This window comes from Erinaceus europaeus, chromosome 2 (genome assembly GCF_950295315.1).
Source record: "Erinaceus europaeus chromosome 2, mEriEur2.1, whole genome shotgun sequence".
NCBI lineage: Eukaryota > Metazoa > Chordata > Mammalia > Eulipotyphla > Erinaceidae > Erinaceus > Erinaceus europaeus.
In genome coordinates this window covers 151,678,893-151,694,556 of record NC_080163.1, presented here as the reverse complement: position 1 = coordinate 151,694,556, position 15,664 = coordinate 151,678,893, and the positions used below count along the sequence as shown (strand labels likewise).

At 49.2% G+C, this 15,664-nt stretch overlaps 1 protein-coding gene across 4 annotated transcripts in view; it reads left to right on the top strand.

Annotated features, from left to right (window-relative positions):
* Positions 1–12,573, top strand: part of DRC7 (dynein regulatory complex subunit 7) — a 30,941-nt gene extending 18,368 nt beyond the window's left edge. For 3 of the 4 annotated variants that reach the window (XM_060185479.1, XM_060185478.1, XM_060185481.1), the window contains 11 exons: positions 362–493; positions 3,866–3,938; positions 5,022–5,150; positions 5,278–5,406; positions 7,897–8,117; positions 9,233–9,448; positions 10,316–10,426; positions 10,523–10,633; positions 11,266–11,460; positions 12,172–12,311; positions 12,400–12,573. In XM_060185479.1, coding sequence (XP_060041462.1) covers positions 362–493; positions 3,866–3,938; positions 5,022–5,150; positions 5,278–5,406; positions 7,897–8,117; positions 9,233–9,448; positions 10,316–10,426; positions 10,523–10,633; positions 11,266–11,460; positions 12,172–12,311; positions 12,400–12,493 — 1,551 coding nt within the window. In that variant the 3' untranslated portion in view covers positions 12,494–12,573. The remainder of the gene's footprint in view (positions 1–361; positions 494–3,865; positions 3,939–5,021; positions 5,151–5,277; positions 5,407–7,896; positions 8,118–9,232; positions 9,449–10,315; positions 10,427–10,522; positions 10,634–11,265; positions 11,461–12,171; positions 12,312–12,399) is intronic. The other variant, XM_060185480.1, reaches the window with a different exon arrangement.
* Positions 12,574–15,664: the final 3,091 nt, after the last annotated feature.

The following is a 15,664-nucleotide window of genomic DNA, read 5'->3' as shown; positions in this document are numbered from 1 at the left end:
AGAGAGAGAGGAAAGACACCACACTGCTGCTCCAACACTCAGGAAATTTCCCCCATGTTGGTGTTCCTATGTGGTATCTGGGGGCTCGAACCCAGGTCTTCACACCTAGTAAAGTGTGTGCTTGAAGAGTGAGCCATCTCCTGGCGGCTCTGTGTTTACGCTGCAGTGAGAGTGGAGGGAGCCACTTCGAGGCTGCCTGGAGCTGCCTCCTTACCTCCCTGCCCTGCTGATACTCAGCTGGGTATGGGCGCTGGGTATGGGCGCCCTCTGCCAGGCAAGGCGATTTCCCATACCACCCAGTGGGGGCTGTGGGGGCTTTGGGGGCTTTGGAGTGCACTTGGCTGACCCCCTCCCCCATCAGGACATGGTCTTTGACCTGGGAGACCCTGTGAGGTGGGAATACATGCTACTGGGCACAGATAAGCCACACCTGTCGATGGTCGAGGAGGAGGAAGATGAAGGGATGAACGATGAGGATGATATAGAAAACCTGGTGAGTGGAAGGGGCACCTCACATGTTGTGCTGCCTCAGGCTGGCCTGGCAGATGCCCCCACCTATGTGTATATGGGGGTAGGGCTCAGCATAGACAAGCCAGTCACATAGCTGGGTACACCAAGGCTCAAACAGGTCTCCAATTATCTGCCCAGAGCATCCCACCCTGACTCCAGTGTGATACAGGGGGCTAGGCCTCAAGTTCAGGCCACACACAGATCCACCCCATGCTCCTTGGGTGAGGGGAGCAAGCCCCCAAGGACGGCTTCTCTTCATGTCCAGACCTGCCCGCATGACCCTCCCACACACACACCCACCACACACTGCCTTTCCTGTCACTCCCCTTCTTGTTTGTTTGTTTGTTTTAAATTGTCACCAGGGTTATCACTGGGGCTGATGCCTGCATGATGAATCCACCATTCCTGGTGGCTACCTTTTTTCTCCCTTTTTTATCCATTTCAACAGAGACAGAAATTGAGAAGGGGGAGATAGAAAGACAGGCAGATAGATAGATAAGTAGATAGATAGATAGACAGACAGACAGACAGACAGATAGGGACTTGTAGCACAACCTCACCACTCATGAAGCTACCCCCTTATAGGTGGAGATCAGGGGCTTGAACCTGGGTCCTTGTGCATGGTGATGTGCGCACTCTGCTGGGTATACCACCACCCAGCCCCCCACTGCCCCTTCTAATGGCCCTTCCCCAAGTCATCATCCAGTCAGACCCTTCCAGGCTGTCTTCACCAGGCCCTGTGACAGAGCCCAGGAGCCCAGGGGCCTTGGCTACAGGGCTGTATTGCTATGGGCCAATGTCCTCGTCACAGATAACATCCAGCTTTTGAGCTGGTGGGAAGGGGCAGCTGAGTGACTTGCACTCATGGTGATGACAGATAGTGCTTGTCTCCCAGGAACATCACCATCCATCCCTTCCCACTGAGGGGCATCCACAGCAGAAAGCTGCTTCCTCACAGTCCTGAAGGCTTGAAGCTTGAAGGCTTGAAGCTGGAGAGCAGGGCTGCTTTATTCCGAGGCCTCCCTCCTTGGCCACTTTCTCCTGTGTGTCCACATGGACAGCCCCCTTCCCAGTCCTGAATGCTTCTTCTTCCAAGGACTCCAGTCATGTTGGACTAGATGCCACTAAAGATCTCACTTTAAATCCTTTACCTCTTTAAAGACCCTATCTTGGGGTTGGGATCTGGCCTACCCATCAGAGCACACACCTGACCACGCAAGAAGACCAGAGTTTGAGCCCCAGCTCAGTGTACTGCACCAGGGTAAGATCCACACACTGGGGGTTGGATCAGTGCTGTGGTGCCTCTCCTTCCTCCTCCTCCTTGTCCTCTTTCCTCTCTCTCTTCATCTAAAATTTAAAAAATTGAAAATGTTAGCCTAGTAGCATTGGGATCATGCATATATGAAGCCCTGAAGCCATAAAAATAATCACAGTCAGTCACTCAATCAGTCCCAGGCCCAGAAACAGCATGGTGGTTTTTACAAAACAGTCTCTCATGCCTGAGGCTCTGAGGCCCTGGGTTCAATCTCTAGCACCATCATAAGCCAGAGCTGAGTAATACATTGGTTGGGAAAAGGGGGGAGGGCAGAGAGAGAGATTAAAAAAAGAAGACCCTATCCTCCATATTGTCCCATTCTGAGGTAATGGGGGCTAAACAATAGGGGAGACGTCAGCCTATGATAGGAAGACTCTTATGACCCTAACAGTGGTGCTTAACACAGACTAATCTCTGTTGGTAAGGCAGCTTTCCATATCATTATCCATGGTTATCACTGCCCCATCTTATAACTAGCAAGACTTACAACCAAAGAGTGAAGCAACTGACCCCAGTTTGCACAGCCAGCGAGTGACAGAACTAAGGTTTGAACCTGGGATTTGATAGTCTGGTCTCCTAGTAGCTGTTTTGTTTCACCTCCTGGGGCTGCTTGAGAATAAAGCCAGCCCGGTGGTACAGTGTGTGGGTACAGCAGTGTAGACATGCCCAGAAATGGCAGCCCTTGGTCCTCTCTGGAGACCTCAGTGTGTCCCTGTGCATATATCGTGGGACACTGGCACCCCCTGCTGGTTATAAGACCTGGCCAGTCAATGTGATATGAGCAGGTATAGGGTCTGAGCTATGTAGAAGAAACGTTTTCAACTTGGAACAATTTACCTACCTTTTAGTGGTTGCTGAGCTAGAGCGCCATTGGTGTAGACCAGGTCCTACTTTATAGATAAGGAAAATAGGGCTGGAGAGAAACGCAATAGCAGACAGAGATAAACAGTGCCCTCACCCTTTCAAGTACATTCTGTCCCTTATCCTCCAACGTGGAATTAAAGAACCCTCTGATGTGTAGTTAGGAAACAGAGACTTGCACAGCAGCTTCTAGCTGGGTTGGAGGAAGGGTGGGGCTTGGTGCCAACTGATTCCAGAAACCCCTCTTTTTATTTATTTTGTTTGATTTGCCACCAAGATTATAGCTGAAGCTCGGTGCCTACACAATGAATCTCTTGCTCCTAGTGGCCATTCCCTCCTCTCCCATCTTTTTTTTTTTTTTATATAGCGACAGAAATTGAGAGAAGGGGGCCGGGAGGTAGTGCTGCAGGTTAAGTGCACATTGCGCAAAGCATAAGGACTGGTGCAAGGATCCCAGTTCGAGGCTCTGGTTTGAGCCCCTGGCTCCCGAACTGCAGGGGGGGTCACTTCACAAGTAGTGAAGCAGGTCTGCAAGTGTCTGTCTTTCTCCCCCCGCCTCTGTTTTCCCCTCCTCTCTCCATTTCTTTCTGTCCTATCCAACAACAACAGCAATAGCTTTAATAATAATAATAACAGCAAGGGCAACAAAATAGAGAAAATGGCCTCCAGGAGCAGTGGGTTGGTAGTGCAAGAACCAAGCCCCAGCAAGAACCCTGGAGGCAAAAAAAAAAAAAAAAAAAAAAAAAGGAAAGAAAGAAAAAGAAAAGAAGTTGAGAGAAAAAGGGGAGAGGGAGAGGGAGAGAGAAAGAGAGACACCTATAGCACTGCTTCACCACTTGTGAAGTTTCTCCCCTGCAGGTGGCAACCAAGGGATTGAACCTGGGTCCTTATGCATGAATGTGTGCGCCTTACCAGGGAACCACTGCTAGCACCCAGAAACCCCTCTCTTAACAGGAAATCTGTGGCTGTTCCCAGTGCCTCTGCTGTTGAGGCTTGGGGTGCTGCTGTCTGGGCCAGGCAGGGTGCCGTGTGGAGGTCTGAGCCAGAACTCCTCTTCTCCCACTCTATCTTACGTCATATTGAGTCAGAACTTCTCACAGCCCTGGCTTGACCCTGCAGGGCTCCAACCAGAACCCCCCAGTGGCACCAACCCAGTTTACCACCTTCCCCTTCCCACAGGGCAAGGAGGATGAGGACAAGAGCTTTGACATGCCGGCCTCGTGGGTGGAGCAGATAGAGATCTCCCCGGAAGGTATGTGCGGGTTCAAGTCCACTCCTGAGCCTGATCTCAGGCCTCTGTGGAGGTCTGTGGCAGGGGCTGCCCAATCCATGCCTCACTTCCTCCCCTCCTCCTACTTTCTGCCCTATCATTCTCTCCCCCTAGTGTGCCCTTGCAGGTGTGCATGCACACACACACACACACACACACACACACAGTTCTGCCAAGGGCCTGTCACCAATCTGGAGTACAGGCAAAAGTTCAATGAAGCATGAGAGGGTGCAGAAGACCAAGGATCAGGGCACATTGTCCTCTCACTGACCAGGAAGGCCATGCACAGTCTCTGTATGTCACAGGGAAAGGGGGGGCAGGCAGAGGAAGCAGGCAGATATAACTCTCGTGCCCCGGTCAGCCTCTGCTAGCTGCTGAGGAATGGGGTCCCAAAATGCCTAGACCCACTGGAAGGACACAGGCCATCCCCACAGAATGTGAAGGCCTCAAGAGGGCATCACAGAAAGCCAGGGTAAAGTGCCCAGCCTAATCCCAGGCCGCTAGGGGTTTGTGGATAGACAGGGCTTTCAGGAGGAGTCAGCTGAGTTTTGAGGAGATCAGAAGTCAGCCCAAGGGACTGCTGGGTGGTAGCTCATCCAGCTGAGCACACATGGTATTAAGTGCGAAGACCTGGGTTCAAGCCCCCAGTTCCCACCTGTAGAGGGAGCTCCATGAGTGGTGGAGCAGTGCTGCAGGTATCTCTCTGTCTCTCCTCTTTTGTCTCTCACCATCTATCACAAACACACACACACACACACACACACACACACACTGGGATCTGTAGAGTCATGCAGGCACCAGTGACAACACTGGTGGCAATAAATAAAATGATAATGAAGATGTCTTCTCAGCAAAACAGGAGGGGATGTGCTTCCAGCAAGGAAACTAGCACAGGTGAAAGCCTGGCATTAAGACCAAGCAGCATGTCAGGCTCCAAGGCACACTAGGTGGGCTCCCCTGGCAGCAGAAGAATGCCTCTGTATAGCTGGTTCTCTGTCCCCCTGGAGGAGCTTTGCAGGGAAGTAGACCCCTCTCACCCTGTCATCTCACCCGGTATCCCTTCAGCCTTCGAGACCCGCTGCCCCAACGGGAAGAAGGTGATTCAGTACCGGAAGGCGAAGCTGGAGAAGTGGGCCCCATACCTCAACAATAATGGCCTGGTGTCCCGCCTCACCACTTATGCCGACCTGGAGTGTAAGGCGGGAAGGTGGCCTGGGCTCCCTGCACCACATTACTTGAAGCCTTGCTCTGTCGGGAACAGTGGAGCACAGGGCTGCAGGGAAGCTGCCCTGGCTGCACTGAGTACCTTTGGGCCCCACAGGGACTGACGTCCTAGAGATAAAGGAGTGGTACCAGAACCGAGAGGACATGCTGGAGCTGAAACACATCTACAAGACCACGGGCCTGAATGTGGACTACTTCAAGCCTGGCCACCCGCAGGCTCTGCGCGGTGTGTGATGGGAGCCTGGGGCGGGCCTCAAGAGTGCCCTCCACAGGGTTGGCCAGTAGCAGGTTGCAGCAGGGTTCTGGGTGGCCAGCAAGAGAAACCACCCTGACACCCTGAAAGCCAGGTGTGTAGAGGTCATGAGGAGCCTAGAGGATCCAAGGAGGAATGTCAGAGCTCGGGCCACATGTCCATTCTGTGCTCAGGACCCAGCATCCAGTGGATCCCCATTTCCAGGGTCTGGATGCTGAGCACTGAGACAACAGAAGTCCCCAAGAGGAAGATGCAGAGAGTGAGGAGGGCATGGGCACAGCCAGGAGCCCACCAGGCTGGGAAGTATAGAAGAGAACCTGTGTCGGGAGAGAGTCTACAGCCCTAGCTAGCAATCACAGAAGCCAAATTGAGGAGCCAGGCGGTGGCACACGGGGTTAAGTGCTCATAGTACGAAGCACACGGACCAGCGCAAGGATCCCAGTTCGAGTCCTGGTTCCCCACCTGCAGGCGGGTTGCTTCATGAGTGGTGGAACAGGTCTGTTTTTCTCTCTCCCTCTCTATCTTTCCCTCCCCTCTCAATTTCTCTGTCCTATCAAAACAAAAAAAAAAAAAAAAAGAAAAGAAAAGAAAGAAAGAAAGAAAAAATGGCCACAGCAATAACCTTTGGAGGGGGAAAAAAAGAGAAAGAAAAAAAGAAGCCAAATTGAAAATCAATATCCCTGGACTGGTGAAATAGTTCCCTTGGTTGAATTGCCGTGTGTGCAGCCTAGGTTCAAGCATGGCCTCTACTACATTCAAGGAGGCTTTGATGCACAAGGACCTGACTGAGTTCAAGTGTGGGGGCCACCACGTGGGAGCACCTTCAGGGGTGGGGAAGAATATCGTGCATGGTGGAGTGGATCTTTGGTGTGTCTCCTTCTCTCTCCCTCTCTATGGAGAGAAGAGAGAACACAGTTCTCTCTGTGTTCTCACCATTTATCTAAAAGAAAATCAGTGGTCGTAAGGGATATGAGTAAGTGTTGAAGCAACAAACATTCACTTCTGTTCAGACAGAAAAGGGGCAGAACTTTTCTGCAAAGTAGTTCAATAAAATACACTAGTAAAGTTCTTGGCCAGAAATCAAGAAGAAAGGGGGAGATAGAGAGGGAGAGAGACAGAGAGACACATGAAGCCCTGCTTCACCACTCGCAAAGCTTTCCCCCTGCAGGTGGGGACCAGGGGTTCGAATCCAGGTCCTTGAGCACTATAACATGTGTGCTCAACCAGGTGCACCACCGCCTAGCCCATGTTCTTGTTAAATGTGCACTTATTAGGGCAACAGTACCAGTGGGTCTCAACAAACCTTCATGCTTGAAGCTCTGAGTTCTTAGGTTTAATCCCTGACAACCCCACCAGCCAGAGCTGAGCAATGTTCTGGTAAAAATAAATATGTAAATCACTGTCATCATCATCATAACAACACCCAAACTAAAATTTATATTGACCAGCAATTCTTTTTTATATTGTGGGATTAATGGTTTACAGTCCACAGTAAAATACAGTAGTACCAACTACATTAGTTACCAACATGGGTAACATTCCTTAGTTTTCCATATAACACTCTAGCCCGACACCTACATCCTCCTCCAACATCATGCTCCAGGACCTGAACACTCTCCCACCATCCCCCAGAGTCTTTTGCTTTGGTGCAATACAGCACAGCCAGTCCAAGTTCTGCTTTACGTTTTCCTTTCTGTTCCTATTTTTCAACTTCTGTGTATGTGTGTCACCTCATATTCATCCTTCTCTTTCTGGCTTATCTCACTGAACACTATTCCTTCAAGCTCCATACAAGATGAGGTAAAAGAAGGGGAAATCACCATTTTTAATAACTGAGTAGTATTCCATGTTATATATAGACCACAACTTAATCAGATACCCATCTGTCATTGGACACCTAGGTTTTAGCTATTACAAATTGTGCTGCTATGAACATAGGTATACACAAATCTTTTTGGATGAATGTGTTTGGTTCCTTAGGATATACCCCAAGAGAGGAATTGCAGGGTCATAGAGTAGGTCCATTTCTAGCCTTCTGAGAGTTCTCCAGATTTGATCAGCAATTCTTGGTGTTTTTTTTTTTTGTTGTTGTTGTTAGTGAAATTGAGAAGAAGGATGATAGAGAGGGAGAGAGAGACACCTGCAACACTGCTTCACTACTTGTGAAGCTTCCCCCCTACAGGTGGGGTTGAACAGCAATTCTTGTAGAGAATTTGCCCTGAGCAAATAAGAGGCGGGTTTTAAAAATGCGATGTGGTTGTAACAACCTGGTGTTTGTAATAACTCAGAATCAGCCTGAACCCCCAGTAGATGAGGGCTGATTATTAGTGGAGTACTCACCCATGGGTGTCTGGGGTCCTGCCTTCTCCCTGGTGCGCCTCCTCACCCCACCCCACCCCACCCCTTTCCACCCCCAGATGGGCTCTGTGCTCACCCTCCTCCCAATCCTGCCTCCCGCCACAGTGCACTCCTACAAATCCATGCAGCCTGAGATGGACCGTGCCATGGAGTTCTATGAATCGGCACGTGTGGATGGTCTAATCAAGCGGGAGGAGACCCCCAAGACAATGACAGAGCACTTCCTTGGGCGCTCTGACTTCCTCTCCTACCGCCACATCAATTTTGGGCCCCGAGTCAAGAAGCTGCCTCTCAACAGCCCAGAATCAAACCCAAGACCCGTGGTGGTAAGTGATCCCTGTCTATATCCAGATAGGAAAGCCCTGACTCTGAAGTGGCACACTTCCCCAGCGGCCTTTCCTGAACACTTAACTATGAGCCAGGAGTCTCACCCAACACTGAATTCCAATGCCGGCAGACTGGGTCTTGGTCACTACACCCAGGAAGTGTTAAATTCTTTACTAGTAGAAGAGTACACATTTTGCACAAAAGATTTAGCAAATCTAGAGATACATCAGTAGAATACTCAAGTCTCAGGATCGCATCTCTTGGGTACTTCATGTAACAACAGGCATTTTTTTTTTTTTTTTACTGGAACACTGCTCAGCTCCCGTTTTTGGTAGTGCCATGGGCTGAACCTGGGACCTCAAAACTCAGTCATGAATGTCCTTTCTAACCGTTTGTCCCACCCACCCAGCCAGGTTTGATTTTTAATTCTTTTTTAAAGCCACTGACAGGGGCTGGGAGGCGGTGCACCTGGTAGAGTGCACATATTACCATGTGCAAGGATCCAGGTTCAATGCCTTGGTCCCCCCCCTCACCTTCAGGGGGAAACTTCACAAGTGGTGAAACAGTGCTGTAGTTGTCTCCCTTTACCTGGCTCCCTATACCCCTTTCTCTTCTTCCTTTCTCAATTTCTCTATGTCCTATCAAATTTAAAAAATAATATATATTTTTTAAAACTTAAACAAACCAAACTACAGAGCGATATAGCAGGTAGATAGGAGAAGTCACCTACATTGTGCTCACCCTCTTCATGTCATTATAAATTTGGAGGCAGCTGTGCTCAAGGTACATTCCAAAGACACTCACTCTAGAAGGAAGGGCTGTCTAGGGCTGGAGCAGACAGCTAGGACAGGTGGTGAGCTCCCCGTCTATGGGTTGGCAAGCAGACACTCATGGGGGAGCCTACAGGAGATGGTGCTGGAGTGGATGGACTACCGCTAGAAGTATGTGTGTGGGTAGGGGCACAAGAGCCGTAGTCTAGAGGGGCTGCTCCAAATGACGCAGCCCCGCCCCCTACTTCCCGACCCCGGGGCATCCTTTGCTTCAGGCTGAGCCCAGACGCTCCTTTCCTCACTCCTGTGTGTGCTCTGCCACCCTCTCCCCAACCCCACCCCAGAAAATCACAGAGCGATTCTTCCGCAATCCAGAGAAATCTGCGGATGAGGACGTGGCGGAGCGTGTGTTCCTGATCCCGGAAGAGCGCATCCAGCTGCGCTACCACTGCCGGGACGACCACATCACTGCGTCCAAGCGCGAGTTCCTGCGGCGCACCGAGGTGGACAGCAAGGGCAACAAGATCATCATGACGCCAGACATGTGCATCAGCTTCGAGGTGGCTGGGCCTGGCGGGCAGGGTGGGCCACCAGGGGAAGGGACTAGCCTCCTCTGGCTGGCCCATGCTCCCAGTTGGTCAGGGAAGCTAGGATTTCCCACCTAGAAACTCACCACTATCCTTTGGGGGGAAATGAACTTTATTCTGGAAATGAGCTTTATTCTGTGCATGCTTCTCTTTGCATCTTCTCTAAAATCTTCCCCCTTGGTGAGGTGGAAGATTTTAGAGAAGGTGGAGGTAGTGTGGGGGCTGCCTGCCCACCAACTAGAACATACACAGTACCATGTGCAAAGACCCAGGTTCAAGCCCTGATCCCCATGGCAGAGAGAACACAAGTGGTGGAGCAGAACTTTAGGCTCATCTATCTCTCTCTGCCTCCAACCTTATTTAAAAAAAAACTAGAAAGGGGGTGGGGGTGGAAATGGCCACCAGAACGGTGACATTGTAGTGCTGGTACTGAGCCCCAGTGATAACCCTGGTGGCCAAAATTAAGTAATAAGGACATAAATATTGTCTCCTTGCCACCAAGAAAGCAATCTAGCGGGCTCATTGCCCCCCTGATCCATCCCTCCCACACACACCCCCAGCCCTGAGTACAGCAAAGGCCAGATCCAGTCAGCAACACTGGAAGGGACAGTCACCCCAGCTTCACTGGGCCTGGCACTGCCAAGTCCTCAGTTCCTTCTGTGCCTTCAGTTCTTTGTGCACTGTTTCCTGTATTCTTGTGGATAAGGTCCTGGAGGCTCAGAGAAGTTAAGCAATTTTTCTGGGCTCACACAACTAGGAAATGGCAGGGACCGGGCTGCAGAGTCTACCCCTCACCCCCACCGTCACCACCTATGTCCCCCTTGGTTATCGTTGCCCCAGGTGGAGCCCATGGAGCACACCAAGAAGCTTCTTTACCAGTACGAGACCATGATTCAGCTGAAGAATGAAGAGAAGCAGTCCAGACATCAAGCCTGGGAATCTGAGCTGGAGGTGGGGGCCCTTGGGGTGGCAGGGGGCTGGCAGGTGGCAGGCTGGAGGGTGACCTCACCAGGCCCTCCCTGGCTTACCCCCCACTCCCCACCCCAGGTGCTGGAGATCCTGAAGCTGCGAGAGGAAGAGGAGGAGGCACACACGCTGACCATCTCCATCTACGACACCAAGCGCAACGAGAAGAGCAAGGAGTACCGAGAAGCCATGGTGGGCATCCCTCCCGGCCTGGACCCAGGCAGCTTTTCCCAGACTGCTCTCTGCCCCTCTCCCCTGGGCCTATGGGCTGGTGAGGATGATTAAGGGTTCTATCCAGAAGCCCTTTAGAAGGGGGAGGGTGTCTACCAATAGAGATCCCAGGGTGAAAGAGAAGAGAGGAGTTACTGCCAGCATTTGACAGTGCTTGTTCCTTTAAATTTATTTATTTATTCATTTACTGAAGAGGGGGTTGGAGAGATTTCCCCCAGTGCATGCAGTGCTAGGGACTGAACCAGGGACCTCAGGCTTGAGAGTCCAATGTTTTATCCACCATTTAGCACCGCCATTTAGTGCTGTTAATGGCCACCCTTTAGCACCATGTGTTGAGAAAGTGTTAGGCATGTGCTGAGTTCAGGGAGAGAAACATGAATTTGTGTAAGGCCCAGAACTGGCTGTCCCCAATAACCACAGGTATAAGGAAACATGTATTTTGATGTGAGGCTGGCTTTTGTGGGATACAAAGCACCACTGGATCTGAGAGCTGATATTGTGGAGTTATGGGGTTATACAGAGACAGTGGGGCTTGGGGGAGTCTCTGCAGCCCCACTGACCTGGCTGGCACCCCCACACCCACACTTCCACAGGAGCGTGTGCTGCACGAGGAACACCTGCGGCAGGTGGAGGCCCAGCTGGACTACCTGGCTCCCTTCTTGGCCCAGTTGCCCCCGGGTGAGAAGATGACACGTTGGCAGGCCTTGCGCCTCAAGGATGAGTGTCTCAGTGACTTCAAGCAGCGGCTCATTGACAAGGCCAACCTCATCCAGGCCCGTTTCGAGAAGGTGCGGCCATGGCCAGGGAAGGGAGATTTCAGCATCGCCATCCAGAAAAGGGTGTTGGGGTTTACCTCCTCACCATCTCACAGGCTGTGAGGGACTAGTGAGGGGTGGGAGGAGTGTGTGTGCTTTGAGTTTCCAAACAACTAAAGTGTGTTTCCTCATTCTGGAAAGATGGATGGATGGGGCAGGAGGATGAATAGGTAAATGAATGGGTAGCTGGAGGGACAAGAGAATGGATGGGCAAGACAGTAGAAGGAAAGACAGATGGAGGGATGAATAGGTAAGTAACAGATGAAAAGGGTAGGTGGTAGAATAGGGAGGGAGGGATGGTCTGAGATATATATATATATATATATATATATATATATTTCTCCTTTTTCTCTTTCTTTCTTTCTTTCTTTTCTTTCTTTCTTTTTTACCAGAGCACTGCTTAGCTCTGGCTTATGGTGGTGTGGGGGATTGAACCTGGGATATTGGAACCTCAGGCATGAGAGTCTTTTTGCATAACCATATGCTGTCTACACCCGCCCTGATGGCCCAAGATAATTTAGCACCCCTGTCTCTCCTCAGGCTTGCATGAATTGGGGTAGGTAGGCACACTTTGGGGGTTATCTGGTGATTCATGGGGTTGCATCCTGCAGTCTGGGAGAGGGTCAGCCCTCATCTCCCTCCTACTCTCTACCCCTCAACCTCCCCACTGCCCCATGCCTGCAGGAGACCCAGGAGCTACAGAAGAAGCAGCAGTGGTACCAGGAGAACCAGGTGACCCTGACGGCTGAGGACGAGGACCTGTATCTAAGCTACTGCTCCCAGGCCATGTTCCGCATCCGGATCCTGGAACAGCGGCTCAATCGGTGAGGAGGCAGGAGGACCCACTAGGAGCCTGGAAAGCCACCAGCTTTATAGCCCTTCATCCCCTCTTGTCCTTCCCTCTCATTTCAGGCACAAGGAGCTGGCCCCATTGAAGTACTTGGCTCTAGAGGAAAAACTCTATAAAGACCCACGCCTGATAGAGTTCATGAAAGTCTTCGCTTGAAACTTCTCCTGCCTTTTGGGGAAGTCTTTCTAGGGCATCAGCGGAAGCTAGCACAGAAATAAAGTTCCATTCTACCCCCAGCCTGGGCCCCGTGCTCTGTGTAGCCTGATTATGACTGTCCACTCACTTCACTGCCATGCCACCTACCTGCAGTCTCATCTCTGGTAAATAAATGGGTTTTATTATACCTCATGTTTCATGACCTCAAGCACTAGACTTTTTCCTCCTTCCCTTCTGTATTCATAGCCTGCCAGTCCCTGTTCAGGCACCATTATGCGGGGCTAGCTTCACGGGCGGGAGAGAGAGACAACCAGGGACTCATGGCTGAGTGGTACGCAGTTCAGTCTTTATTCATGTGGAACGAAGCACAATATAAGCTATCTCTAATCACAATCCTGTCCTTATATATCCTGAGACGGAAGAGTCAGGTCCGAAGAGGATGTATGTAGGATAGGGGGTTGGGAGAAGGAAAAAGCGTGCAAAACAGTGAGCGTTAAACAAATGCCCTGGAGGCAGGGTGGTGCTTAGTTAACAGTGGTTATGTAAATAGAATACAGTGTTAAGCAGGGGGGATTAAACCAATGAAACAGAAGGGGTCTTAGAAGCAGAATTTAGAAGCAGACCAACAATAGCCTAACCCCACCCCAACTTGGTTGCCTTCCTCATTTGATTCCTGTTCTTCTCCCCACTGGAACATTGGGCTGGCAACACCCCTGCAAATGGTCCCACACAGCTTTGAAACATCCAGTTGGATCTCACTGTGGTTAGGGCAGTCCAGCTCATTAAAATGGGAATGACAAGGCCAGGGCTCATACCTTGGAGAACTTGTTTGACTTCAAGGGACTGCAACCAGCACCTCTGCATGCCCGCCACTATTGCATTACCTGTGAACTGTGATGTCATCGCTGAGCAGCGAGGTCTGGAAGCGGCGCAGAGGAAGCACTTCTTGAAGGTCAGTTCAATGGCCAATAAATGCATGTCAGTCACCAGGGAAATGAAGTGACACTAGTAATGATGAGACAAAAAAACATGTTGGTGAGGATGAGAAGTATCATGGGCTCTTTTAAATAGCTTTCCTAGGAGATATAAACCACTTTGGAAAATGATTTAGTAGTATCTACTAGAAATAAAATATGGTCCCAACAAATCAATTCCTAGGTTCCACGCTATGTACCATCATCCATTCATCTACCCATCCATCCATCCCATGTGGAAGGATAAACAACTCAGCCAAATGCGTATGTATCTATTTATCTATGTTCCAGGCATGTTCATGGCAGCATTATTAAGATAAGCACCAAATTGGAGACCACCCACATACCCACCAAGAACAGAATGGGGGGACTGAGAGGATAGTGCCTAAGGTCTCAGAGTTTTTAGATTCAACCTGTGACACCCCCACATGCCAAAGCTGTGTAGTGCTTTGGCTTCTATCTCTCTTGCATGAAAAGAAAATCTCTATTTTTTATTTTTATTTTATTTTATTTGCCTCCAGGGTTATTGCTGGGGCTTAGTTCCTGCACCATGAATCCACCACTCCTGGAGGCCATTTCCCCCCCTTTGTTGCCCTTGTTGTGGAAGCCTTGTTGTGGTCTTTATTTATATTTTTTAAGTGGGTACATAGCAACTGAGTGATGATGGCTCACTTGGCACAGGGCACGCATTCCCATGCACAAGGCCCTCACCTGTGGGGGTGAAGCTTCATAAGTAGAGAAGCAGTGCTACAGGTGTCTCTCCTCTCTCTCTATGCCTCTCGCTCTCTATGAAAGAGAGAACAAAGAAAGAAAGGAAGAAAGAAAGAAACAAGAAAGAGAAAGGGAAGAAGGAAGAGAAGAAGGAAGAAGGAAGGGATAGAGAAAGAGGAAGGGAGGGAAAAGGAAAAGGGGGAGTCCATACAGCATAGAGACAGTTTTGGTTGTCATAACCAGTATGGGAGAGAGTGCTACTGACATCCTGTATGTAGAGTATGTCATGGAGGCTGCAAAGAACCTGCAATGCATAGGGCCTGTCACTCGGGAAGCACAGTGTCACCACAACAAAGACTTATCTGGCTTAAATAGCAGCAACACTGAGGTTAAGATAAGCTACTCAGGCTCAGTGACATGAAAGAACTATATTCATGAAAGAACACGACTGAATTTATCAAAATATCCAGTGATTCCAGATTTTAAAAAGTGTTTCTTATGTGGTTACATTTATATTACACACAGACACACAAACACACACATTCAATGTATTGGCTTTAGGAGCCAGGGTAGTGATTACTCTTGGGATGTGAAGGTTAGTGAATGGAAGAGTATACCAGGGGGACTTTTGGGGTCCTAGTAATATTCCTTTCAACCTGTGTTTATTTGGTTTGTGAAATTTTTTTTTTTCTTTATTCAACCTCCACTAGGTTTGTGAAATTTTATCTGTCGCAAATATTTACAGTAGATACCCATTGCGGCATTATATGTGACTAACAACGTTTTGTTGTTGTTGTTGTTGTTTTGCCTCCAGGGTTATCGCCGGGGCTCAGTGCCTGCACCACGAATCCACTGCTCCTGGAGACCATTTTTTCCCCTTTGGTTGTCCTTGTTGTTTTATCATTGTTGTGGTTATTATTGTTGTTGTTGTTGTTTTTTAATTTATTTCTTTATTGGGGAATTAATGTTTTACATTCAACAGTAAATACAATAGTTTGTACATGCATAACATTCCCCAGATTCCCATTTAACAATACAACCTCCACTATGTCATTCATCATCTTTCATGGACCTGTATTCTCCCAACCCACCCACCCACCCCAGAGTCTTTTACTTTGGTATAATACTCCAATTTCATTTCAGGTTCGACTTGTGTTTTCTTTCTTTTTTTTTTTTTCTCCTCTATCATTTTTTTTTATTATTGGGGAATTAATGCTTTACATTAACAGTAAATACAATAGTTTTTACATGCATAACATTCCCCAGATTCCCATTTAACAATACAACCCCCACTATTTCATTCATCATTTTTCATGGACCTGTATTCTCCCCGCCCACCCCAGAGTCTTTTACTTTGGTGTAATACTCCAATTCCATTTCAGGTTCGACTTGTGTTTTCTTTTCTTTTTTTTTTTTTATTATTATTTTTATTTATTTATTTATTTTTATTTAAGAAAGGATTAATTAACAAAACCATAGGGTAGGA